Source organism: Brachyhypopomus gauderio, chromosome 10 (assembly GCF_052324685.1).
Source record: "Brachyhypopomus gauderio isolate BG-103 chromosome 10, BGAUD_0.2, whole genome shotgun sequence".
Taxonomy (NCBI): domain Eukaryota; kingdom Metazoa; phylum Chordata; class Actinopteri; order Gymnotiformes; family Hypopomidae; genus Brachyhypopomus; species Brachyhypopomus gauderio.
In genome coordinates this window covers 18,734,918-18,762,290 of record NC_135220.1, presented here as the reverse complement: position 1 = coordinate 18,762,290, position 27,373 = coordinate 18,734,918, and the positions used below count along the sequence as shown (strand labels likewise).

General features: G+C 51.0%; 1 protein-coding gene across 21 annotated transcripts in view; it reads right to left on the bottom strand.

The window, feature by feature from the left end:
- Positions 1-27,373, bottom strand: part of nbeaa (neurobeachin a) — a 100,851-nt gene that overhangs the window by 36,394 nt on the left and 37,084 nt on the right. For all 21 annotated transcript variants that reach the window (XM_077020219.1, XM_077020221.1, XM_077020223.1 and 18 more), the window contains exons 2-13: positions 22,088-22,319; positions 19,621-19,721; positions 18,968-19,063; positions 18,545-18,666; positions 16,796-16,922; positions 14,754-14,873; positions 13,878-14,024; positions 4,779-4,976; positions 4,254-4,387; positions 1,143-1,251; positions 901-1,053; positions 1-119 (exon numbers count right to left, since the gene is read on the bottom strand). The exon at positions 1-119 is cut by the window's left edge and continues 50 nt beyond it. In XM_077020219.1, the coding sequence (XP_076876334.1) occupies positions 1-119; positions 901-1,053; positions 1,143-1,251; positions 4,254-4,387; positions 4,779-4,976; positions 13,878-14,024; positions 14,754-14,873; positions 16,796-16,922; positions 18,545-18,666; positions 18,968-19,063; positions 19,621-19,721; positions 22,088-22,319 (1,658 nt within the window). The remainder of the gene's footprint in view (positions 120-900; positions 1,054-1,142; positions 1,252-4,253; positions 4,388-4,778; positions 4,977-13,877; positions 14,025-14,753; positions 14,874-16,795; positions 16,923-18,544; positions 18,667-18,967; positions 19,064-19,620; positions 19,722-22,087; positions 22,320-27,373) is intronic.

The window sequence follows — 27,373 nt, the reverse complement described above, 5'->3', positions numbered from 1 at the left end:
TAGTAGTACTTCAGCGTGTGCATGAGCTGGAGCACAGTGCCCACCCGCCTGATAGTTGTGTAGATGGTCGCCGTGCCGATGAACTCTGCCGACAGGTAGGTGTACAGGGAGAGCTGCACCTGAAGGGAGGGAGGCACGCACACACACACACACACACACACACACACACACACACACACACACACACACACACACACACACACACACGGGTCAGGATGTACGTATTAATTAGGGCAGATCCTAAGGAGGCTGCAGTGTTGACCCTCACTCTGGAGCGCCACTGAGGGTGAGCTGATCACCCCCCCAAAGCTGATTCTCCCCAAACCTACAATCACTCACTTTTGACAACATCTTGGGAGGCCTGGGGCTGTCGGACTCAGCAGCAATGGCAAAACAACAACAAAAATGCTTGATGGCGTAGAGAAGAAACGTTAAGAGAGGTTGCACCGTCATGGCTGGCGTTTGGGAGACGGTCCCTGAGATGACTCCACAGAAGGTCAGATGAGGACGTTCTTCATTCCTCAGAGCTGGGCAGCTGTTTAATTAGGTGAAATCTGCCTCCGTCAGGTGAATGAACACACCCGCTCTCTCACTCTCTATCTGTCTCCCTCCCTCCATCCCTCTCTCCCTCCCTCCCTCTTCACTGTTCCTCCTCCTCTCCTTCCTCTGAACATCCTTGTTCTCCCTCTCATAAAGGGAAGCTTCAGGGGACTCACTCATACAAGAGATCTAACGAAGTGGAGCCAGGGGACATTCATTTCATCAACAGTTCATGCTCGTGGCTAACGACTGAGCTCGCAGAGAGCGAGGGGGAGTCCGATCAGCTGGGGACTGCAGGGGAGGCTGGGGTCAGGGGTCAGGGGTCAAGGTCGGGAGGGGGGGGGGGGGGGATGTACAGACCTTGGCGGGCGTGTGTATCCAGATGGCGGCGTTGAACAGCACATGGTCACACAGCTGTTTGAGGAGAGGCGCCCCGTGGGTGAGGCCATCCAGATACTTCGCAAAGGAGAGGAACTGCTCCAGGACGGCCCGGGTGATGTGTGCACGCGAGGACTGACGGGGAGACACAGAGTGGTGGACTAGGATCGGACAACACAGCCATTACAGTCCTGTGGAGGTCAGCGAATCAGCAAGCAGCTCACCTTCTCCAGCAGGTAACCAATCACCAGGAAGCCCTTCCCCCCAAGCATCTGCTCCTGCATAGCGACAGAGCTCTTCAACAGCTCCACCAGGAACGCAAGGAGAGTGGCACTGAAAACACACACACGCACACACACGGACACACACACGCATGTATTATTGTCTATGTTGTGTTTAGGACCTACAATAGCACACGCACACCGACCCTGCAAGCTTGAAATTTCCATTAATTGGTGCTAACCGCAAAAAAATAATAAAACACAAAATAAAACACACGCACACACTTGCACGCACGCACGCACGCACGCACGCACACACACACACACACACACACACACACACACACACACACACACACACACACACACACACACACACACACACACAGCCCCTTTGGCCTCCGTCAGTCGTGTGTCCTGCCTCCGCGGTTTCATCCCGTTCCATTCTACAGATGCTGCGGTCGCCAGGGGCGATCAATGCTGCATGTGCACACAGTCCCCATCACTTACAGCAGCACTGCAGCAGCCAAATGACTGTTGTACACTTTTATAGACTCCTATACTGTTATAGACTGTTATAGACTCCTATAGACTGTTATAGACTATTCCCTATATAGATTCTATAGATTGCCTCACTCCCTCCCTCCCTCCCTCTCTCTCTCTCTCTCTCTCTCTCTCTCTCTCTTTCCCTCTCTCACAGTTCTGCTCCTCTCTCCATCCAATTTAATTTTCATTTAGAAAACTTTATTGGCATGACTGTGATTACACAAGTTTGTCAAAGCACTGCAAAAGTAAAGTCAAACGTAAAAAGAAGGAGAATAAACATATTAATATTTAACAAAAAGCACATTTCATTCATAAATGAATAAACCAACAGAAAACCATTCCAACCCAACCCAACCCAACCCAACCTAATGGGTCTATATAAAAGTGCATTAGAGAGCACGATCTCAAAGCTCCACACGTCAGCACCGCCGGGCTGGGCCAGACCTCTCCATCCTCTCCCGGAGGAGCAGCAAGGTCATCAAAGCCATACAGAAAACAGAAGGACCCGTTTCATATTCATTTAGATTTTGGGAAAAAAATTATTTCACCTTCACCTTCCCACTAAATCACACTGCCCACACTGCCCACACTGGCCACACTGGCCACACTGGCCACACTGGCCACACTGGCCACACTGGCCACACTCTCCCTCCACCCGTCTCTCCCCTCTCTCTCCCTCCACCCATCTCTCCCCTCTCTCTCCCTCCACCCGTCTCTCCCCTCTCTCTCCCTCCACCCGTCTCTCCCCTCTCTCTCCCTCCACCCGTCTCTCCCCTCTCTCTCCCTCCACCCGTCTCTCCCCTCTCTCTCCCTCCACCCGTCTCTCCCCTCTCTCTCCCTCCACCCATCTCTCCCCTCTCTCTCCCTCCACCCATCTCTCCCCCTCTCTCTCCCTCCACCCATCTCTCCCCTCTCTCTCCCTCCACCCGTCTCTCCCCTCTCTCTCCCTCCACCCATCTCTCCCCTCTCTCTCCCTCCACCCGTCTCTCCCTCCACCCGTCTCTCCCTCCACCCATCTCTCCCCTCTCTCTCCCTCCACCCGTCTCTCCCCTCTCTCTCCCTCCACCCATCTCTCCCCTCTCTCTCCCTCCACCCGTCTCTCCCCTCTCTCTCCCTCCACCCATCTCTCCCCTCTCTCTCCCTCCACCCGTCTCTCCCTCCACCCGTCTCTCCCTCCACCCATCTCTCCCCTCTCTCTCCCTCCACCCGTCTCTCCCCTCTCTCTCCCTCCACCCGTCTCTCCCTCCACCCATCTCTCCCCTCTCTCTCCCTCCACCCGTCTCTCCCTCCACCCATCTCTCCCCTCTCTCTCCCTCCACCCGTCTCTCCCTCCACCCATCTCTCCCCTCTCTCTCCCTCCACCCATCTCTCCCCTCTCTCTCCCTCCACCCGTTTCTCCCTCCACCCATCTCTCCCCTCTCTCTCCCTCCACCCGTCTCTCCCTCCACCCGTCTCTCCCTCCACCCATCTCTCCCCTCTCTCTCCCTCCACCCGTCTCTCCCCTCTCTCTCCCTCCACCCGTCTCTCCCTCCACCCATCTCTCCCCTCTCTCTCCCTCCACCCGTCTCTCCCTCCACCCATCTCTCCCCTCTCTCTCCCTCCACCCGTCTCTCCCTCCACCCGTCTCTCCCTCCACCCATCTCTCCCCTCTCTCTCCCTCTCCCACCCCATCTCTCCCCTCTCTCTCCCTCCACCCGTTTCTCCCTCCACCCATCTCTCCCCTCTCTCTCCCCTCCACCCGTCTCTCCCTCCACCCATCTCTCCCCTCTCTCTCCCTCCACCCATCTCTCCCTCCACCCGTCTCTCCCCTCTCTCTCCCTCCACCCGTTTCTCCCTCCACCCATCTCTCCCCTCTCTCTCCCTCCACCCGTCTCTCCCTTCACCCGTCTCTCCCCTCTCTCTCCCTCCACCCGTCTCTCCCCTCTCTCTCCCTCCACCCGTCTCTCCCCTCTCTCTCCCTCCACCCGTCTCTCCCTCCACCCATCTCTCCCCTCTCTCTCCCTCCACCCGTCTCTCCCCTCTCTCTCCCTCCACCCGTCTCTCCCTCCTTCTCTCCTTCTCGCTTTGATTCTTCACACTTCACTTCTCCTGCACGGCAGACGACCCCGCGTCGCCAATCTGTGCTCGGCAGATGATGCCTGGCGGTGCGTCGACTGATGGCACCCGTGAGTGGAGGCTGATGGCCGTGTCCTCGCTGCGGCACCATGATTGGCTTCCTCAGGTTCTCCTGCATCTTTTCCATCCTCAACATGGAGCTCCAGTCCTGTGCACAGTGCCCGTCTGCAGCTCCAGTTTCGCCCCAGGTGGCCTTAACATGCGTGTAACCAACAGCGAGTCCTCTAGCGTAGGCATCAAACCCCAACACGCTCCGTGATCGGGGCCGCACGTCCGATACGAGGTGATTTAAACAAGCTCAGCTGAAGTGTCACGCATGGCACGCACACACACAGCCGGGCGAGAGGACACCGTGATGAAGGACGGCCCCACCGGGGCCCGGCGGACACACACGGTGATTAGGAGAGGTGATGGCCCGTGTGTGGGTGTGGGGGTGAGGGAGGCGGGACTCACCACACAGTGGTCTCCACGGGGCTGTCGTTGGGCTGCCGGTAGTCCAGCTGTGAGAAGAGGGGGAAGAGGACCTGGATTCCACCGATGGAGTGGATGGCGCTGTGGATGGAGTGGGTGACAATGGCCTTCACGTCCTGCACAGCCCACGGCAGAGACGCATGGAGAGTAAGACACGCAACATGAATACTTAATAGTCACACACATGCTCACTCTCTCTCACACACACACACCCACCTACACACAAAAACAATGTATTACCATGTACTCTGACGCTCAAGTACACACTACAGCTTCTAAGTAGAGTTTCTCACTCAGTGGGAGCAACTGGACCGAATTCACAGGAAGTTAGTGAGCCAGAGTGATTTGTGGGATTTCAAAATGTCAAAATGACTAAAGTATGACTAAAGAACTGTGCCAACAGCTAAACCCGCACTCGGCCGGAAAACTGAACTGCACCCAGCTTCCAAGTGCAAGTACCATGGACTCTGTGTGTGTGTGTGTGTGTGTGTGTGTGTGTGTCCTCGCCTGGAGCATGAGCGCGTGGGGTGAGTGGACGAAGATGGAGGCGTTCTCGCGGGGAGACGACTCCAGGCACAGCTGGGCGTCTGTGGCTTTGCCGTTGTAGGTGAAGGCGATGCTGCTGGCCAGCTTGCCGTCATACAGCACCTGCTTGTGGTGCTCCGCTAGGTGGATGTCGCTCTCTGACTTGAACTTGAAGGTGCTCTGTGGAGAAGTGAGACAGAGTGATGGAGAGAGACCTTCACTAACGTCTACACATCCACTGTTGCGGATGCTTAGTTACCAAGTAAACCGGTTGCTGAAGAAACTGAGTGTCAAAGAGAAACCATCAGGTCACTCAGCTCTCAGACACTCACATGTACACCATAATATGCTACACTACACTAAGCTACGCTACCCACATTCCTCTCCCCCCCCCCCCCGCCCCCCCTTACACACACACACACACACACACTCAAAAACCCAAGAGTGATGTGTTCAGAGTCAGAAACGGCCCCAAACGCGTGTGGACAAGCATGAGCGTACAATTGTGCCGACAACATGACAGAAGAAGGAAGGGTGGTTATATCTAACACACTTCAGCTGTCCTGCATACCCAGGTACAGCAGTGGAGACTCCAGTATCACTCAGATCAGATCAGACCACAGACACATTATACATTCTACCCCGAAGATGACACTGCCCCACTGCCCTGTAGTCACGTTTGTCTGGGGTTTTATGTGGAATTTTAACTTATCTGTTGTGTTTACTTGTTCATTGAGTCACTGGAGCCTTTGTGATCAGTTTTAACTTTGTGGAATCATCTACATGGATGTAATGAGTTTCTTGATAAGGAATATGGTCATGCTTGGGTCTGTTATGAACTTCCAACGCAGCAGACCAGAGGGCAGCAGACCAGAGGGCAGCAGACCAGAGGCAGCAGACAGTGGCATGGATTAGGAATCGTGGCCTGTAAGCACTAGTAGGACGGAGGCTACTGCGTTACCTCCCATTTCCCTCCATTGTTCTTGGTAACGTACAGTCATTGAAGAATAAACTGGAGGACCTGCGAGTGAAAGGTATTTGTGGAAGTGTAAAATGCAAGTATGGTAATATTCCCTGAAACCTGCCTAAAAGATGAGAATGCGAGCCAGGATTGAGGACTTCGGGCCTATACGGCTTGACTGGGACACAACTGGATTGTCGTAGCTAATCTATTTTCAGCCCTCACACTGAACTCTTATTCATTTCACCGCATGCTTTTTATTTACCATGGGAGATCCCACAAGTATTTATTACTGGGGTTCAGCTCCTCCCTATAGCCATCGTTAAACTCGTGCACTGCATGCAGTGTATTTCCCCTGATGCCCTGCATTTTCCAGTTGATGATTTTAATACCAACTCTTAAGAAGCTTCTTGGTCATTTTTATCAGTACGTATGCCAAGCAAAAAGATGGGGAGTGCTGGACTTGTGAGATGGTACTGTAAAGGTTATAATTCCTATGCAAGTTCTTTTGACCATAAATGTGTCTTTCTTGCTACCAAACAGTCCTCAGAAGAGAGAGGGTTGGGCACAGAGAGGCTGTGGTGTGGAGTGAGGAAACACGAACAGAATAGCTGCTTTCATACAACAAACTGGGAGGTTTTTTAAGATTCCTGTACTGGCTTAGATTAATTGACCTTCATGGTATCAAGCTATATTGCTTTTCATGGGCAAATGATTATTTCAAGGAAGGCAATTATACCGCATCCAAATATCCAAAGCCCTGGGTCAGTACATGCTTTAAAAATATCTCTCAATCAGGAAAAGCTTTTCACCAGGGTGACATTCACCAACTAAGAACTGGCCAAAAGTTAGTTAAAAAGGAAATCACAACTTGCCAAAAATTTGGTTTAAAGCTTCAGGATGAACTTAAGAATGGCAATTCTCACTGCGCCTGGAGGGGAATTAAAGTTACAGTGGGAATTCAGGACAAGGAAGAAAGTCTTAAGTGGCGAGTCTGACTCCATCCTGTCAGAAGAGTATAATCGGTTTTATTTGAGATTTGACTCCCTTGATTTTATCAAGGAATTGGCCAAATTTAGAGACGTTTCAGAGGGCAGTCGGCTTGAGACATGAAATAGATGTCTGAACGCGAACAGACAGATTTGATGAAAGGACAAGGTCTGACTGCATCAGTGTTTTTGTGTAGCGTTTTTCTGTTATTTTCCCAGCTGTCCTGGTCACAGTGTAGAGTTCCTTTGCTATGGAAAGAATCAATAATTTTTCCAGTGCCAAAGTTCCATTACCAAAGGTGCTGCATTATCATTAGTAGTCATTAGCGATTACATTTCAAATGAATTGTGAAGAAAATTTGACTGTCTGTGACACAGAGTGGATATGACCTTTTCTAATATGCGTATCAAGCAAAGAAGAGTTAAAGGATGCAACCGCAACATTACCGAGCGTTGCTGCTATGCACCTGGAGGGCAAGAAGACAAATGCATGTTTATTTTCTGTTGATTATTCGTTAGATTTTAACTGTATGCAGCCCAATATTTTAGATCACAGACCTTGTGAAATACCACCCATTGATTTTGGCACTTGTTAATGACACCTTGTCTGAGGCCAATGTACTCTCCAGGATCGCCTCAGGGGGGCGCTCTGGTCCCCCATTATTTGTGCTCTATAACAATGTCTGACAGACGCTGAGTCAGAGTTTATAATCAAGTCCACTGAATCAATAATCGTCTTCTGCATGACCATTGTCCAGTAATATTTTTTTATGAAATGGTGTAAAGATATATATTTGCAACTTAATGTTTCTTAAGACCAGTTAGATGCTCACTGACTTCTGTGGAAATCCTCCTGTTATAGTGCCAGCTTTTACAAATGACACATGGGTGCGAAGATAGATCAATACATGGGCTTGGGCACCATCTTGGATGAAGAAATTACTTTCAACCGTTTCTTGATCATGTTGAAGGCTTTTAACATTGACAGATTGCTTTTGAGAATCTTTTTTTTATTAATGTTTTACTAAGTCAGTATTAACTTCTGTAATGATCAGCGGGTTTGACAACCTCAGTAAAGTGAATAAAAACAGGTTATGAAGACTCCTGACTCCTGTCATCAAGACTGATGTGATGTGAGATTAAGTGAGATTCATTCTGAACTAGTAACACTGTGCACAGGCACAGAATGTGAACAGCAGTCAGAGGGCAGGGAAGGGATGTGGATACACAACTATATATGTGTGTGTGTGTGTGTGTGTGTGTGTGTGTGTGTGTGTGTGTGTTGTGTGTGTGTGTGTGTGTGTGTGTGTGTGTGGTGTGTGACTGCCAAAGACCTCACATCCTGAGGCAGAGCTCAAACGTTCTCCAACACAAAGGAGAAAAAAGAGGATTGATATTTGCTCCAGTGTGTGTCTCCATCTCTTTATCCAAAGCCTTTCCTGACTCTCCAGCCCTTCACACCTCCGCCACAATTCCCTCCACATTCTCTCCATTCCCTCCATCCTTGTACATTTCTATACTCCATCCATCACCCCTCCCCCACTCCCCCAAAGCTGCCTGGCCACTTTCCACCTTGCAGGCCACAGCTGGTCCTCCAACCCTCTAATGGGGTTGATGTCTTCCAACCAAGAACAAACCCAGGATGGATGGCAAGGTTGGGCGTGGCTTCATGGGCTCCATGCTGGGGCTCCGCCTCTTGTCTGAGGTAAGGAAAAAATACATGAGTGGCCATAAGCGGAACCCCTTACAAACGCCTGCTTCAGTGGTCTGTGCGCTTCATATGCTTGTTGGGATGGGCACACTGTGCATAGTGGGCAGAGGGCACAGCATCATCATACCAACAGCAGGTGACCCCTCCCCTCCAGGTGGAGCACAGGGTCGGCTGTAGCGCTCTGATGTGGTGGACACTCGCCTCTGAGAGAGCAGAGGGAGGAGTCAGGCACATCGTTGCCCAGGAAACAGGTCATTCAGCCTTATCGCCTCACACTGACGCTCTGACACACACACACACACACACACACACCGCAGACACAAAGAGAGAGTGGCTTGGCGTTTTAATTTTCCAGTCTTATGCTAGATCCAAACTTCAAATACATACTTCCATCCATACGCATGTGCCTGTGCACACACCCTGTTCACACATCTGTGCCTTCAGCCCTGAAGGTCTCCTCAATCAGAACCCTTGGAGCTCCACACCACAGGCTAGCAGGAAGCCAAACGGCCAGCTCCGACACGTCATGCTGCTAAGACATCTGGATAGTCTTTGGTGTGGTGCCCAACACCACACACACACACACACACACACACACACACACACACACACACACACACACACACACACACACACACACACAGAGCCACTGACACCTGCATATTGGCATGTGACTGAGGCAATGCTAAACATTGTGCCAAACCAGAAGGGAGTGGAAAGACCAAATATGTGTGCACAACAACTTTCATGAATCAACGTTCAAGTATAAATTCACTAGTATTACTAAGGTTGTGTGTTATGACGTAAAGCATCAATATTGGCTTAACCCACACACCTACACACTGCTACACACACCCTCACACTACACACCCTCAACACTTCACACAACCCAGCACACAGACACACCCACCCACAGAGGTGTCTGTCTAATTCGCATGTATGGCTGGACTGTGTTTAGGGGTCAAGGGGAGTGAATCCACCCACAGCTATTAATAATAAAAGCCCTCAGCAGACGGCAGCCATGATGACATGAGTGCTGGACAGAGGAAGTTAACCAGCTGAGAAAGAGAAAGAGAAAGAGAGAGAGAGAGAGAGAGAGAGAGAGAGAGAGAGGGAGAGGGAGAGAAAGAGAGGGGGGCAGGACAGACACGGAAACAGAAGCGATTTCACACCAGCACTTAATTTTTGCATGAAGCAGTTTTAACGAAGAGAATCTCCACCCTCTTCAGACTTGGTCAGGTACAGAACAAGGTCACTGCAGCTGTGAGCTCCCTGCTGTGCAATTCTCCTTCGCCTTAGGACCTGCTTCCTGTGCATAATGATAACCTGCTTTACCCCACCACCGCAGGCTAGCTTCACACCGCGGCTAGTTCGCCAGCCAAGCCGCCAGCGCTGGGAAAGCTCTTCCTGATGGTAATATCGTCATCTTCTGCAGCTCATAAGCTCATCACTACCGCACGAGCGCCGATTCCCTAGAGAGCCTGGGGGGCGCAAAGATCTCTGGGTGATGGCAGAGGAAAAGCTCCTTTGAACATTCGAAGTCAAAATGAGTTTAATGCTACGATGCCTTGGAGGAAGTGAGAGCTCTGAGCTGGAGCAGTGTGAACCGCAAGCCCGTTCCTCTGCTTTAACCACACACACACACACACACACACACACACACACACACACACAAATGGCTGACTTTAATCTAAGGAACTACACTTCATACTACACATATCGATCATTGTTTCCTGTCGCCAGCCAGAATTTCACTCGGGGGTTTACTCCATGATTCACTCTGTGCGTTAGCCGCCGTCCAACACAGCCTTTGCTTTTGACCAACAGGGCGCTGGTGGTCTGGTGTTTTTGGGTGGAGGACTACTCTCCACCCAGCAGTGACACAAGTGGAGCACCTCCAGCAGCAAAGCTGTACCTGTACTCAGACCAGTGGCACCACAAGCAAGATGGTACAATGGATGTGTTACTACACCAACTAAGAACGCTTCACCACCCTCCGTCACCACAGCTATGACTGGTACAAACAGTGGCAGGCAGCATACACACACACACACACACACACACCACACACGCGCGCACACGCACGTGCACACACGCACACACAAAGCATCTTTATGAAGTGGGTGGTGAATGTGTATGTGAGCAGGATTTCATAATAAATGTATAGATTTTGAGGTCCCTCAGACTAGCTTAAGTTGCCCCCATAACTTTAATCAGCTTTTACTTAAATGCCTTGCTATTTATAACTTTGTCACCAGACCCTGAAATGCCTTCCGAGTCTCCAGAAGATTTAGAAATGGTTTATTTTTTTCCCTCTCGTGCGCACACACACACACACACACACACACACACACACACACACACACACACACACACCACACACACAATAATGCAGCTCTGCTTCGTTTCCCTCACAAAGAATACACTCTAGTCGACTTTGACTCCACTTACTGTTCCCCTCCAAAATGAGACCCTGGTTCCCTGGTTACTGGATAACGACAGGCAGTGATGTGATCCATTAACTTCTCTCATCTATCTGTTCCTCAGCCTCTCCCCCCCGGGGGAAGGCCTGCCTCCAAACACCTCTATCCCCACCGAGGTCAGGCCGCAATCAGATCCCATCAAAGTATAGCCATCCAATCAGATCCCATCAACGCATAGCCCCCCAATCACAGCACTTAATGGTAGGGTGACAGACAGCTCTGATTGCTGATGAGCCGAGAACAGACAGACAGAAAGACAGAGGAGGAGAGAGCAAGAGAGAGGGAGAAAGAGAAACAAAACCCCCAAAAAAAGACATAGATAGATAGGGATAGAGGAAGTTGCAGAGAGAGAGAGAGAGGGAGGGGAGGGAGGGATGCAATGTTATCTGGCCCTAAAGAGACAGTACACTGTGGCAGAGTACCTGAGCACAGTGACTGATCTGAAACTGAGAACCACCCTGACGAGGTACAGACTCAGCCAGCACAACCTGGCTATAGAGACTGGCAGGCACAGAAGATCCTGGGTGCCCCAGGAAAACAGAACTTGCCAACAGTGCAAGATAGGTAAAATTGAAACAGAGCTGCATTTCCTGACAGAATGCCAAAAATTCACTGATATTCGAAACAAATTTTACATAAAATTAATCAAGAAACACCCCACATTCAACAGCCTATCTGATCTAGAGAAACTCCCCTACCTACTAGGAGAGCACAGATATGGGGAAGGGAGTGAGAGATAGGGATAGGGGAAGGGGCAGAGGAGAGAGAGAGAGAGAGAGAGAGAGAGAGAGAGAGAGAGAGAGAGAGAGAGAGAGAGAGACAGACAGAGAGAGAGAGACAGAGAGAGAGAGACAGAGAGACAGAGAGACAGAGAGAGAGAGACAGAGAGACAGAGAGAGAGACAGAGAGAGAGACAGAGAGAGAGAGACAGAGACAGGTATAGGGGAAAGGGGCAGAGAGAGAGAGAGAGACAGGTATAGGGGAAAGGGGCACAGAGAGAGAGAGACAGGTATAGGGGAAAGGGGCACAGAGAGGAGAGAGAGAGAGAGAGAGAGAGAGAGAGACAGGTATAGGGGAAAGGGGCACAGAGAGAGAGAGACAGGTATAGGGGAAAGGGGCACAGAGAGAGAGAGAGAGAGAGAGAGAGAGAGAGAGAGACAGGTATAGGGGAAAGGGGCACAGAGAGAGAGAGACAGACAGGTATAGGGGGAAGGGGCACAGAGAGAGAGACACACACAAGGATAACAACAGTGGTCTTGAGGTACTATTCCTCTGACATCTACTCTCTGATGCCCCAGAGGCTCAGGATCAGAGCCAAACAATAAACTTGATCAAAATGAACCAATTTATAACACATCTAAGGGAAAAATATTAGATTTATGGGGAATCAAAGTAAAATGCTAAAATTATACCTAAGAAGACAACAGCAGACGAACAGACTACAGTGACTGATGAGAAAGCGACAGCAGGCAGAGACACTCGGAGAGAAACACAGAGAGCTGCCAACAGTGAGCAGAGCCACACGGAACCAGCGTAGCACTCTCCCACAACGCTGGACACTCCCCAGAGGAACGCTGGATAGCCCAGACTGCACCCACATCTCGGGTGTTGTGACATGACCACAACCTGCTAGGGCAAAGACAGGAGTGCTGGAGACAACATCACAACTCAGTCTCCCCCGCCCCCACCATCGGGACAGTTGGTAGATATTACTGTGAAGAGGTTTCACACTGTAAATGAAGAAAATATCTACAGAGTGGATATCAGAGGAGATATCAGAGAAGATATCAACATGTGTTGTGAAAAGCGCTATACAAATAAACTTTGATTGATTGATTGATTGATATCAGAGGAGATATCAGAGGAGATATCAGAGGAGATATCAGAGGAGATATCAGAGGAGATATCAGAGGAGATATCAGAGGGTGGAGTGAACCAACCAGCAGCCAGCTGAAGGGCTGGCAGTCTGTTCCTGTTCAAACTCACACTTTCCTGTCCATCAGTTGTTTTGATGCATGAGCACACAGACACACACACACACACACACACACACACACACACACACACACACACACACACACACACGTCTCCAAGAGGAAGTGTGATAATGAGAAGGTGCTAAAGCAGGGAGATGAATTCTCTTCCAACTGGAGCTTGAATTTGCCCCAAACGGCAGCGCTAGCCTCCCCACCGACGGCAGGAGTGCCGGGCGAACCCGTGAGGGACACATCACATCACAGCGGGACGAGGGGAGGCGGGGTGTGTGAAGGACGCTGTGTGCTGGGACTAACGGCAGTGTGGGAGAATTCCAACCGCCCCACGCTGGAGTCCTGCAGTCCTGGGCCAACGGCACATCTCCCAGCGTTCAGGACGCAAGAAGAACTCAAGGTCATTCTGCTAGACTGTAGCAGTGTGCGGTGTGTGAGTGAGGGAGAGAGAGACAGAGAGAGGGAGGAGGGAGAGACAGAACCCATCTCTGTCTCTAATAACCCAGGCCCATGTATTTTTAGCAGTATTCTTTTCAGAGCTCTGACACTGAGGCAAAGAACATCTGAAGTGCTGCTAATTTCACACTAATCTTCTTGTGCGCTCGTGTAGATGAACATTCATGGGGATGTGTACATGCTCACGCACACACCCACACACACACACACAAACACACACCCACACAAACACACAAACACACACCCACACAAACACCCACCCACCCACCACACTATACTTAGACTGTTAGTTTTGTAGGTTAGTCAAACATGTTTGAACATAGCAATGATGCTAAATCTGTTGTGGCGTGTGGCAACTGTGTGTGTGTGTGTGTGTGTGTGTGTGTGTGTGTGTGTGTGTGTGTTGAAGGGTCTGATCTTTCCACCACAGTGGCACCATCTGCCCAGACACCTCCACCCTTTCTGGCACAGGTGGGCTGCTCCGCCCTCTTACCTTGTAGCCGGGCCCCAGCTGATGGATGGCGAATATCTGGGCGGGGTTTAGCGCCTCGCTGAACACGTAGACGGCGCCCAGCTGCCCACAGAACACGCGGTTGGCGTCGGCCGTCTCCGATGAGCCCAGGAAACATTTATCATAGCTCTGGAAGAGAGGGGGAGGGGCCGGGATGGGAAAGTGGGGGAGGGGGGGGGAGGAGGAGGGGAACAGAGGTGAAGGATCGCTACAGCTCGTTTATCGGGGCATTACGGTCACTCGTCTACTCTCCTGGACACCCCTGGTCGCCCCCTGCTGGAACACGTGGCCTTTCACATGGAACTCAACCATGCGGAATGAACCTGGCAGCGCACAGACGTGGGTAGACACAGGAGTCCACGGGTGTCCACGGGGTCTTTAGTCCTGCCTTCTGTGAGTCTGGCTGGCTTTGTGCTTTAGCCAGAGGAGAGTGGGGTATGGCGTGAGGGCCACAGGCCTGCCAGACAGCAGGTGCAAACTCCCTTCACCTCATACGCATCTCATAAGCACTCATACACAGGAAGGTTTATTTCTCCACATTTATACAAGAAAGAGAGTGAGACCAAGAGAGAAAAAGACAGGCAGGGATTAAGGGGAGGAGAGAGAGAAAGACAAGAGACACAGAGACAGAGTGACAAACAGAGAAAGACAAGCAGATGCACAGAGAGAGAGATACAGAGACAGAGAGAGAAAGAGAGTAAGAAAAACAGAGAGAGAGAGAGAAACAGACAGAGCGAGACAGAGAGAGACAGAGAGAGAGAGAGAGAGAGAGAGAGAGAGAGAGAGAGACAGAGAGAGAGAGACAGACAGACAGAGAGACAGAGCACCAGCACCGTTAATCATGGCTGAGTCACTTACATCATTGGTGTTGACGTGCCAGGCCATGTCGCCGTAGGAGACCAACTGCCCGTTGACATAGCAACGGATCTCACTGTTCCTCCAGCGGTTGTAGATGTGTACGATGCTGATCATGTACCACTGCAGGAGAGCGTGGGGCGGACGCACGGCACCATGAGAGGACACACAGGGGACATGTAAGTAAGTAAGACGGGGACATGGAGACTAAGGCAAACTCAGCAGCACCGGCAGAAGGCTGTTCTTCAGAACCCACAGGGAGCACTTCAGTGTCTCCATCCACAGCAACCTCCACCCCCCCCCCACCACCACCGCTGCTCCGAGGCCAGGACAACACAGCCGCACGAAGCACTTGGGGAAAGATCGAATAAAGTGACCATGGTGCAGAAGGGGAGGAGGTGCGTCCTGTAAAGAGCGCCCCCTTCTGGGGACCTCCAGAGGTCTAGTCCAAACGAAGCCTTGGCTGGGAGGAGGATGGGATTACTCTCCTATAGGGGGGTGTGGCCATGTAATTACTCTCCTATAGGGGGGTGTGGCCATGTAATTACTCTCCTATAAGGGGGTGTGGCCATGTAATTACTCCCCTAATTGATGCGAGGCCCCTATACACTTCCACCATGTCAGTCATTTTTGCTGCACACTCTCACGTCGGGACATATTCTGGAATCTGTTCTGTTACGTATTCTGTTACCCATTGTGAGCGGCTGGGTAAAATAAGCCCAAGTTATTTAGATCCCACTGGAACTGCCATGTCAGTAAATATTCCATCATACCCAGTGGAAAGATTTTTGCGTTTTTCCTCAAGAGTGGTGTGAACGAGGAAGCTCTCGCTGTATTTACTCTGCATACTTTGTTATATATTTTTGGCGTGTTATTTACTCTGCATATTTTGTTGTATATTTTATATATTTTTGGCGTGTTATTTACTCTGGCATATTTTGTTGTATGTACTCTTGGCATGTGTTAGTGTTTGGTGAGATCTTATATCAGATGATAACACAGGAAAGCACAGTGGTCTAAAATTCAGATGATCTGTTCAAGCATCCTGCAGCTCAGCGTGTTTTGGGGGCTGTGGGGTTCTGGGGGGCTGTGGGGACCAGGTTCTGACATGGTCCATTTGCCTTTTGTTCAAAAGCAAAAGGCATTTCAATTGGCAGGCAAGGTAGCACACTAACTAAGAGAGCGAATTCACTATTAAACACTTTCCAGTGGCTTTATCCTAACATGCTATTGTGTGTGTGTGTGTGTGTATGACTGACTCAGAAGGTGCAACCTAATTAGTATGCAGTCATCTGCAATCCTCCTCTAAGAATGGCAGGCATGAGGCATTCTATCTTAAACTCCTGCCCAAATGAATTTTCAAGCTATGAGGTGTGATTGATGAGAGAGATGGGGAGAGGGGGAGAGAAAGAGTGAGAGAATGTCAGAGAGAATGTGTTTGTGTGTGTGTGTGTGTGAGAGAGAGAGAGAGAGAGAGAGAGATGGGGAGAGGGGGAGAGAAAGAGTGAGAGAGAATGTCAGAGAGAATGTGTTTGTGTGTGTGTGTGTGTGAGAGAGAGAGAGAGAGAGAGAGAGAGAGAGAGAGAGAGAGAGAGATGGGAAGAGAGTGAGAGAGAAAGAGTGTGAGAGGTGGGGAGATAGATGAGGAGAGAGAGAGAGAGAGAGAGAGAGAGACGTGTGCGTATTCTCTCCTTCCAGGCTGGACCACCACCCTGACACTGCTGTGAGAGAAAAGCCAAGCCGGCACTGAAGTGGCACTGATCTCTGGCAATGAGATCACCCTTGGAGTTATGATGTCATGGAAAATCACTGGGCACTGTCGCACTTTGGAGTGACACCTCACACAAACAGCATCTGGACTGCTGGATTCTGGTGCTGAACAGCCTTCTTCCAGTGCACGCAGCAATAGGGCTATTTGTTCCATTACAGCTCTAGTAACAAGCAAGGCACAAGCTGCTCTGTCGTCTTTTACACCTGAGAAGGTAAATATTTCTCTTAGAAATCCTACTTTGTACAGGACCAGCAAGGAAACTGCTGGCACTCACCTTGCGAGGTTGGAAGTCGTACTTCACGCAGTGCTGGAAGCCTTTGCCCTTGGACTTCAGCGACGTCACTATCAAGCAGTTCCCCACAAAATGGGCAGAGTAGCCGATCCCTTTGCTGGTTCGGAAACTGGGACAGGAAGCACGGACAGTGAGGTGGCGTGAAAAGACCAGGATGTCAGGCTGCTTCTCAGAATATTAAACCCTCTCCATTAAGTTTGCTGTTGTGTGGTTTTAAGAAGAGGCGAGTGAGAATTAACTGTATCAAAAATCCCTCTGATCATTTTTTTTGAGGGGAAAAAGTATTTGGAGTAAAGAAACAACCTTCAGAAAAGCAGAACTCATCTAGTCTCCTGAGTGTTACCGAAGGCTTTGAAGCCAACATGGCCGCTTGCTTTTACCACCACAGTAGCGGTTCTGTGTGGCGAAGCAGCTTGGCTCTGTTGATAAGGCGATGGGTTATCAGGACCCGTGAGCGTGTTAACGGCATTCTCACCAATCCCCCACCCGCTGTGCTTTGTTCACCGTGGCAACACACAGGTATGAAACAGGATTACATGATGGTTTCAGCATGATCAGCCACTCGGATAGGTCTGTTCTGAAGAGAACCAATTCCAGGAAGAAAAAAGGCTGTGTGTGTGTGTCTGTGCGCTCGCGCATATGTCTGTTCACACACACCGTTCCCCATTTCCTTCCTATTCTGTCAGTCAAATGAAAAGTCGTCTCCTGGGTCAGTGTTACACTTTCACATGCAGAAATCGGCAAGAGGGGAAAAAAAGCAAATTAGAAAATAGCAAATAAGAACTTTTCAACCTTGAAATGCTCTGTAAGAAACGCCAGAACACACCAATAACACGGCACCTTACACTAACATGGAAGAAGTCTTTAATATGTCTTTCAGAGCAGCAGACGCCATCTTGCGTTGGTGCGGCCCAGAGTGGCCATTATTCAGCCAGGAATGACTGTTCAAAAAGTACTTTCACATGTTTATCGCTTTCTACAGACGTATTAAAAAAAAAAAAAAAAAAAAAAAAAAAAAAACACTAAATGAATGTGATTCCAGTTTCCCTGCAATTTGTCTAATGTTTGACTTATAACCACTTGGCCCAGCACCACAGGAACCCTGAAAGTGTAGTTATTCTTACACTTGTATTTGACTATAATAGCAAACTTGAATTGAGCTAAATTATAACATGGATGAATATGATTTGAACTGACAGTGAGACAGACTACAGAGAACCTTACAGTCTCTCAAACATAAAATCGCACCTCACTGGTCTCCCATAAATGCCACGACTGATATTTCTGAAAAGGTATTCAGATTATTAAAGTCGTTTTCAGTTTTGTTCGAAAGCCACAAAATGCACCGTGCTCTCTGCTCTGTGTAGGCAATGGGGTAATTAAATCAAAAGGTTAACACTAACGAGGCTCATCTGCGTGCCGTGATGGGGGGGGGGGGGGGGGGGGGGGGGTGTCTGGTTGACTTTAGCTGCTTCATTGGCCGGATCCACGCTGAGCCTTCACGACATTTAACTCCTCCCACATTTACCCTGGACGGCTCCCGCTACTTTGTGTAGTGTCTCCAGATGGCGGCCATTGCTTTGCCCTCATCAGAGATGAGACACGCACAAAGATGGGGGCGCTTTAGCATCCCACGGGTCTCCAAGACTCAGCCGAGGACTGACATCGCAAATTTACTACAACTCTCCATCGGCCCACCAGGCGGCACCGTCGCTCAACAGCTTGACTCACCAGTACAGGTAGGGTTTGTCCTTGTCTACGTTGATGTTGTTGAGAGGGTCCATACGGAACCACGTGTTGAGGGTGAAACCGTTCTGGTAAGGCCACTTAGCAATAGGAGGCAAAGCGATTGCCTAGAGGGAGAAGACACCATGTAAGAGAGAAGAAACTCACATTCCCTCACACCATCAGTACGATGACAAGTTAAACATGTCTGTCTCATTTGAAAACTTCCAAAATAAATATTAATTATATTTAATATTTGAATAACTACTTTAAAGTTATTTAAGTCCCTTTAAAAGCACCAGAGAACTAAGTGTATTCTGGAGTTTTGATACTGTGGTTTGATTTTGCGCCGTGATGGGTGTGAGCAGAACTGGGTTGATGCTTCCCCCAGTTTCCCTCCCGCAGTGTGGTGTGAGGTGGGTGTCTCACCGCTGCACTGCGCCCTGGGAAATTAAAGAAGGTGTCTGGGCCGTGTCTCTGCGGCATCTGGTTCAGGACGGACAGGAGCTTGATGGCGTGTCTCGGCTGCCACGAGAGGAAAGGGAGCAGGTGTTTAGAGATCGACTCAGGGACAGGTAGGATCAGTACAGGTAGGAGTTTGAGGGCCATGAATTTCAAATGAGATTAAGGAATTGTACAAGTAGGACACAGGAGACAAGCCATCAGGGCAAACAGAAAAGAGGACAGGGAAGAAAGAGCCAGAGAGCCAGAGAAACAAGTAACCAAGAGGTATATTTCATTAACCTCGCATGTGGTCTCAGTGGGGGGCAACATCAATCTATTACTTCACCACAAATCACACCTTTACCCAATCAGTGATCTGTCTGTCCTGTCTGAACGTGTGAGGATGGTTCGATACTCAGCCTGACTCTCGAGGGCGGTCCCTGACTGAGCTCTCCACGGGGAGACCGGCACTGACTAGTGGCCTCAGACACTCCCCTGGCCGAGAGGTCACAACAAAAGCACTGATCTAAGGTCAGACCTTGCACCTTGACGTATTAACTAATCCAACTGTGGAGAGTGAAAATGATGATCTTAGGTCAGCATTGTTAGTGTTAGAAGCCAAGTGTTGCTCCACTCACCCAAACGCCATTGTCCCCCCTCAGCATGCTGAACAGCAGTTTCAGCTCTTTCACCGTGATACTGTAGCTGGCCAGTACTCCCAACATGTCCACCAAGAGATCTGGATGAGAGAGAGAGAGAGAGAGAGAGAGAGAGAGAGAGAGAGAGAGAGAGAGAGAGAGAACCACAGATTTGATGCATCAGCAGGAGACTTGCAGAGTCATGCAGATGATGTCACTGAACCAGTGCACAGGCCAGATGACATCACTGGGCTGGAGTTCCACACCCCCACCCATAGGGTACCGCTCTACATGCAGTGACCAATCACACAGCAGTAAACGGACAGCAGGGGAATGTTTTAGCATCACACAAAATCTCACGTTAATTAAACCCTAATTTTGAAAACCCCGTTGTTGGGCAATAAAGCGCTAAATAATGCTGATAATGCTGATCTCTAATGTTTTGTTTTTCTAATGATAAACAGTAAATCATTTTTCACTGATCTAAATAACAAAAGCAAAGAGGGCACATGAGCTTCAGTGCCACGTGCTGGTTCAAGTGTAACACCGGGGCTATGGAGGGAAAACCAGAGTGATCAGGGCAGGGCGGGTGGATCAGGGCGGGGCGGGCGGATCAGGGCGGGCGGATCAGGGCAGGGCGGGTGGATCAGGGCAGGGCGGGCGGATCAGGGTGGGTGGATCAGGGCGGGGCGGGCGGATCAGGGTGGGTGGATCAGGGCAGGTGGATCAGGGCGGGGCGGGCGGATCAGGGCAGGGCGGGTGGATCAGGGCAGGTGGATCAGGGCAGGGCGGGTGGATCAGGGCAGGTGGATCAGGGCGGGGCGGGCGGATCAGGGCAGGGCGGGTGGATCAGGGCAGGTGGATCAGGGCAGGGCGGGTGGATCAGGGCAGGTGGATCAGGGCGGGGCGGGTGGATCAGGGCGGGGTGGGTGGATCAGGGCGAGTGGATCAGGGCAGGGCGGGTGGATCAGGGCAGGGCGTGTGGATCAGGGCGGGTGGATCAGGGCAGGGCGGGTGGATCAGGGCGTGTGGATCAGGGCGGGTGAATCAGGGCGGGCGGATCAGGGCGGGTGGGTGGTGGGCACGTGAAGCTCTGCCAGGATGCTGAGAGGAGACCACATCTTGAATTTGCTTACATAAGCAATCTGGAGCCATCTGGGGTACATTAGCAGAACTGCACGTCTGGCTGTGTGTGATTATACAAACGTACTGGTCACGTGAGCACACTGGGGGCAGGGTGGAGGGTGTAGGCTGTGTGGAGGTGGTGTGAGGCTGTAGGCTGTGTGGAGGTGGTCTAGAGGCTGTAGGCTGTGTGGAGGTGGTGTAGAGGGTGTGTGGAGGTGGTGTAGAGGGTGTGTGGAGGTGGTGTGGAGGGTGTAGGCTGTGTGGAGGATGTAGGTTGTGTGGAGGTGGTGTGGAGGGTGTAGGCTGTGTGGAGGTGGTGTAGAGGGTGTGTGGAGGTGGTGTAGAGGGTGTGTGTAGGCTGTGTGGAGGTGGTGTGGAGGGTGTAGGCTGTGTGGAGGTGGTGTAGAGGGTGTAGGCTGTGTGGAGGTCGTGTAGAGGGTGTGTGGAGGTGGTGTAGAGGGTGTGTGTAGGCTGTGTGGAGGTGGTGTGGAGGGTGTAGGCTGTGTGGAGGTGGTGTAGAGGGTGTAGGCTGTGTGGAGGTGGTGTTGAGGGTGTAGTAGTAGTCTGGATTTTGCCCTTCCTGCTGTAATGGTTCAAACCTGCAGGGATTAAATCAAACTGCAGAGCAGGAGGGAAACAAAGGGGCTTTTATTAATGAAGGAAAAGTAGATTTATTATTTATGCCAATGATCTCTGACCCACAACACACATGAGATTATTTACACACACAAACGGAGGTTGCAAAGCTTATTTTTTTTAAACAATGACTGTAAAGTCTACACAGCTGAGCCACATTGTCCCCGTCGGGCTGGATTGTCTGTGTGGAGCTGGGCGTGTGGTGGTGGTGGTCTGGGTGGAGCTGGGTGTGTGTGGTGATGGTGGTGGTCTGGGTGGAGCTGGGTGTGTGGTGGTGGTGGTGGTCTGGGTGGAGCTGGGTGTGTGGTGGTGGTGGTGGTCTGGGTGGAGCTGGGTGTGTGTGGTGGTGGTCTGGGTGGAGCTGGGTGTGTGGTGGTGGTGGTCTGGGTGGAGCTGGGTGTGTGGTGGTGGTGGTCTGTGTGGAGCTGGGTGTGTGGTGGTGGTGGTGGTCTGGGTGGAGCTGGGTGTGTGGTGGTGGTCTGGGTGGAGCTGGGTGTGTGGTGGTGGTGGTCTATGTGGAGCTGGGTGTGTGGTGGTGGTGGTCTATGTGGAGCTGGGTGTGTGGTGGTGGTGGTCTGTGTGGAGCTGGGTGTGTGGTGGTGGTGGTGGTCTGGGTGGAGCTGGGTGTGTGGTGGTGGTCTGGGTGGAGCTGGGTGTGTGTGGTGGTCTGTGTGGAGCTGGGTGTGTGTGGTGATGGTGTCCCCACCTGCGATCATGTCGTCCACGCCGCTCATCTGCTGCAGCACCTGCTGGATGAGGCCCACCTCCGTGCTGGTCTGCAGGTTGCGCACGCTCTTGCGCAAGATGGCGGTGAACATGCTCCAGATCTCCGCCTGGCACGTTACGTCACAGTGCTCCAGCAGCTCCACCATGCACGTGATGCTCTCTGCGTCCTGGATGATGAAGTTCATCTCCAGGTCAAACTCACCCCCGACGAGCTGAGACGGGGGAGAGACGGGGGAGGGGGACAGAGACAGAGGGAGAAACATTAGAGAGAAACTAATCCGGCCCGACGAGGGAGGACATGTTTGAGAACGAAACGAGCAGAAAAGCCAGATAGCAAGAAAAGACGCATAGCAGAGGAGAGGGAGGGAGGGAGGGAGGGAGGGAGGGAGAGGAAGAGATGAAAGCAAAGCTCTGGGATGCTGCGGTAGAGCGGGTACTGGTGCGGGAGAACGGACCTCTCGGCCTGACAAACTTCTGATTGCTTATTCCGGGCCCAGAGCGAGAGGGGAATAAACTTCCTGTCCGACGGTGCAGCGGGAGCGGAACCCGCGCCAGCCTATCACAGGGAGCGCTCCGCATCGAACGGTAATCAATGGCAGCGCTCCGGACGCTCAACAGGCATGAAATTGGCCGGGCTGTGATGGAAAGCCCCAGCACTGGCTGCAAACAAGGCGGGCGTGAAGGGAGAGGGCCGGATCTGGCCACCGCGGGGGAGGAGCCAAGCACTGCGCATGCCCCGCCCACACGCACGCATCGCTCATAGTGCCTCTCCATTAGTCAGCCGCCAGTCTTTACACCGGTGCAAATAGCCAGCCAGATATCCCGCATTAAAACGATGCTCGATCAGTCCGTCAATAACGCCCGTTACTGGTGCTGACCTTGACTAGTTAATGAGTCTGGTTATAATTTCAGTCACCTATAAACCCTCAATATAACGACATCATCCATATGAAGATAAAGAGCTCGGTTATGCCACAGGCCTTTACCGATGGCTGACCAAATCGATGCCGTCTAACCTTTAGCGTAGGTTCGATACGTCTTGAGCAGGGTGTCCCGGTGTGTAGGCATGCTGGGGTTTGCAGGACAGGGGTGGGGACATACTGGAGAATGCAAACCAGAGACAGGACGTCCAGTCCCCACCGCAGGGCCTAATGCCCGATCTATAGCCGCCCCCTCGGGGGACGCCAGGGTTGACCACTCCTATAGATTTCTGCTGCTACATTAGTCCCAGAGGCCATTAGCAAGTGGAAGATTAATTGTGAGATGTTTGCTGATCTATATTTGGAACTCGGTGAGATAGTAATGTGAACTCTAGAAAGGGATTTTAAAAGTTACAGGTTATGGGAAGAAGACCACACACTGTTAAATACAGCAGGGATCATAAAGATTAGATATCAAGTAGAACTGTGAAGCACACACACACACACACACACACACACACACACACACACACACACAGCACACAGCCCTCAACCCAGTTTAAAGAAACGGCAGGTTCCAGCACTCCCATTCTGGGGACAGGACGCGTGATTAACAGCAGACAGTACCTTCACAACACCACCCAAGTGGCTCTCCAAACTGTCCTGCTGTGGGCCTTGACTTCACTTTAATGTTCAGTCCTTCACAAATTCCATTCCTGAGTGAACCCAATTCACTGAACCGGTCATTAGTTAATGATTCAGTTCAGAGCACCACAACCTGCACTGATTTGATGGAGCCCTCATGAAAAGTAATTTAATACACACCAACTTAAATCTAACCATGTGACCATGTGACCATGTCTTATTCTGCTGCCAAGCATACAACACTCACAGTGAAGATGAAACCCTGGTGTCAGCGGTCAGTGTGCAAACAAACCACTGGCTTAGTCTGAGCCAAAGCTTGACTCCAGGAAAAGGGGCAGTCAGCCTAAGTCAAAGTCAACTTTATTTATATAGTGATTTTTACAACATATGTTGTCACAATGCAGCTTTACAAATGCTTGTGGGGGGACCAAGACTCAAAAGGGATCCCATCCTCCATTGGGCGGCCCAGCAAGTAGCAGTCCATTTTTAAGGTCCTACATCTAAGCCAAGCAGTCCATCCGATGTGGACGTTGGGCCTCAGGTAGGCGAGAGCATCAGTGTGTCCGCTGGAGGCATCGGAGCATCTACTGGCAAGCCAGAGCATTTTCTATGAACCCTACAAGTTCATAAGCAAGGCACCTAGAACCACCACCACACCCCAGGAACCACCATCACCACCACACCCCAGGAACCACCACCACCACCACCACACCCCAGGAACAACCATCACCACACCCCAGGAACCACCACCACCACACCCCAGGAACCACCACCACCACCACCACACCCCAGGAACCACCACCACCACACCCCAGGAACCACCACCACCACCACCACACCCCAGGAACCACCACCACCACCACCACACCCCAGGAACCATCACCACCACCACACCCCAGGAACAACCATCACCACACCCCAGGAACCACCACCACCACCACCACACCCCAGGAACCACCACCACCACACCCCAGGAACCACCACCACCACCACCACACCCCAGGAACCACCACCACCACCACCACACCCCAGGAACCACCACCACCACCACCACACCCCAGGAACCACCACCACCACACCCCAGGAACCACCACCACCACACCCCAGGAACCACCACCACCACCACCACACCCCAGGAACGACTACCGCACCCCAGGAACCACCACCACCACCACCACACCCCAGGAACGACTACCGCACCCCAGGAACCACCACCACCACCACCACACCCCAGGAACGACTACCGCACCCCAGGAACCACCAGCACACCTCAGGAACCACCACCACCACACCCCAGGAACGACTACCGCACCCCAGGAACCACCACCACCACCACCACACCCCAGGAACGACTACCGCACCCCAGGAACCACCACCACCACCACACCCCAGGAACGACTACCGCACCCCAGGAACCACCAGCACACCTCAGGAACCACCACCACCACACCCCAGGACTAACTCCTTCACTCCAATTCTGGAAATGATCTGATGTGTTTGGGCATTCTGGCTGCAAAACAAGGCTGAGCAGATGAGCTAATCACACACTAATCACATTGGTGAGTGGTATTACTCAACATTACTCAACAGAGAGCAAGACCCAGCACAACAAGACCCAACGCGATACCAAGAGCAACGCGAGTGCTGAAAGCGCCCTGCACCACAGTCTGCTTGCTCCCGCTCGACGTCCTTCTCATTGGGGTCACTTCCCCATTGGACCAAGAGCACAAATCACTGGAGTGAAAGGAACGATACCCTTGATAAAATACTACTCTGGTTAAAGTGGAAGTCTTCCATTTAAATGTCCACTTGAGTTAAAGTATAAAATGACAAGCTTTTTAAAGCAATTAATAATATAATGTAAAAGTACAGTGATCTTTAATGCTGATAATTTCCTTTCTGTGCTGGATCCACTCATTTTAGGCAAGGAGTCTTGAATTTCTCTCAGAGGGCACACACATCTGTTAGTACCTGTCTGTAAACATAGGTCTCATATCAATGTCAATTTAACTCTGTTAAAGTAGTCTAATATCAATGCCAATTAACCTCATCATAAATAGCAGTGAAAAATGCAGATTACCAACTCCCAAGAATGAGATACCAACACCAGAGCAGGTATTTGGACCTCCTTTAATACCAGAGGAAACATTTGGACCTCCTTTAATACTAGAGCAGGTATTTGGACCTCCTTTAATACCAGAGCAATCATTTGGACCTCCTTTAATACTAGAGCAGGTATTTGGACCTCCTTTAATACTAGAGCAGGTATTTGGACCTCCTTTAATACTAGAGCAGGTATTTGGAACTTCCTTTATCCCACAGCAGGCATTTGGACCTCCTTCTGCTGAACCACTTCAGAGAAAAAAATAATTCTAGGATGACCACAAGGTCAAGAAATACAATCCTTTTTTGGTGTAAACTGTGTTGTACACTGTCTAGGCACTACGCTAATTAAAGCACACTGTATTTGTGGCAAACATTCAAGGTTATATTCTTTTTCTGCTTCAAAGCAACAGGAAATAATTCCCTTAGAAATGTATTGGAGTGAAAGGTGGGACTTCCACAGTAATTCCACAAACCACAGTATAGATGAGATCACGGTAAAGCACAGCGGCCAATCACGGTGAAGCACAGTGGCCAATCACGGTGAAGCACAGCGGCCACATCACAGTGGCTGCCCCAACCATCTCTGGCCTTAACCTGTGGATGGGTACTGCGAGCTAGAGAAGAGAGCCAGTTCCATTCAGCTGGACATGGCCACACCAGGCCGGGAGCCGCCAAACCCGTTCGGCCTCGCCATCGTCGACCGGCTGCGTGCTGAATCCATTCGCTTGAATTACACCAAGACCTGGTGGCATGGAGCCGCAGCGGGAGGACTCATTCTCCCCGTATCGAATGTTCCGCTTCCCTTTGAGAATTCCCAATTAGTGCAGAGGACAGCACCTGCCTTCTGCTAATATTTAGATATCTCTCCCTCTCTCCATCTCTCTTCTTCCCAGCGGTATACACGAGGAATCTTGAAGATGAGGGCGTTTCTAAGCCACTTCTCAAATTGCTTCAATTCTTCACAGCAGCCCACAATGGACCCCGGCAGGGTGCTCTCCAAGACAGAAAATAACCACGCATGTGATGTTTGATATGATGTTGCCAAGCAACCGTCTATGGTAGCATGCATGTGATTCTAGTGGGAGAGATGTACATGAATCAGGGAGCAGTTAGAACTGCTGATAGTGGAAGCAGCGTGATGCTCAGCTTCCAGGTTCACCGTGGCAACGGTGTGGTGCTCAGCCTCCCCGTTCACCGTGGCAACAGAGCCGTGTGATGCTCAGCCTCCCCCTTTCACCGTGGCTCGGAGTCTTCGCTGCCGAACTGATCCTTATCTGTGCCTCTGCGTTCAGGCGACTCGTCACACCAACGCGGATAAAGGGCTCGTGCGGCGGGGTTTTGATGCGCTGTTGAGGATGATGCAAAGGAGGGGCAATGTGTGTGTGTGTGTGTGTGTGTGTGTGAGTGAAAGAAAGGGGGCAAAGACAGAATGAAGGAGACAGAATAAACTGGGAGCATTTGAGGAGGTTTCACAAAGAGACACAGCAGCCAGCCGCCGTCTTCCTTTTGCTTTCCTGCTTCTAATCTCTCTCCAGTTCTCACGCCGTATGTGAGCTGCACTGAGGGGAGCGGAGCAGCTGTGATGTATATCTCAG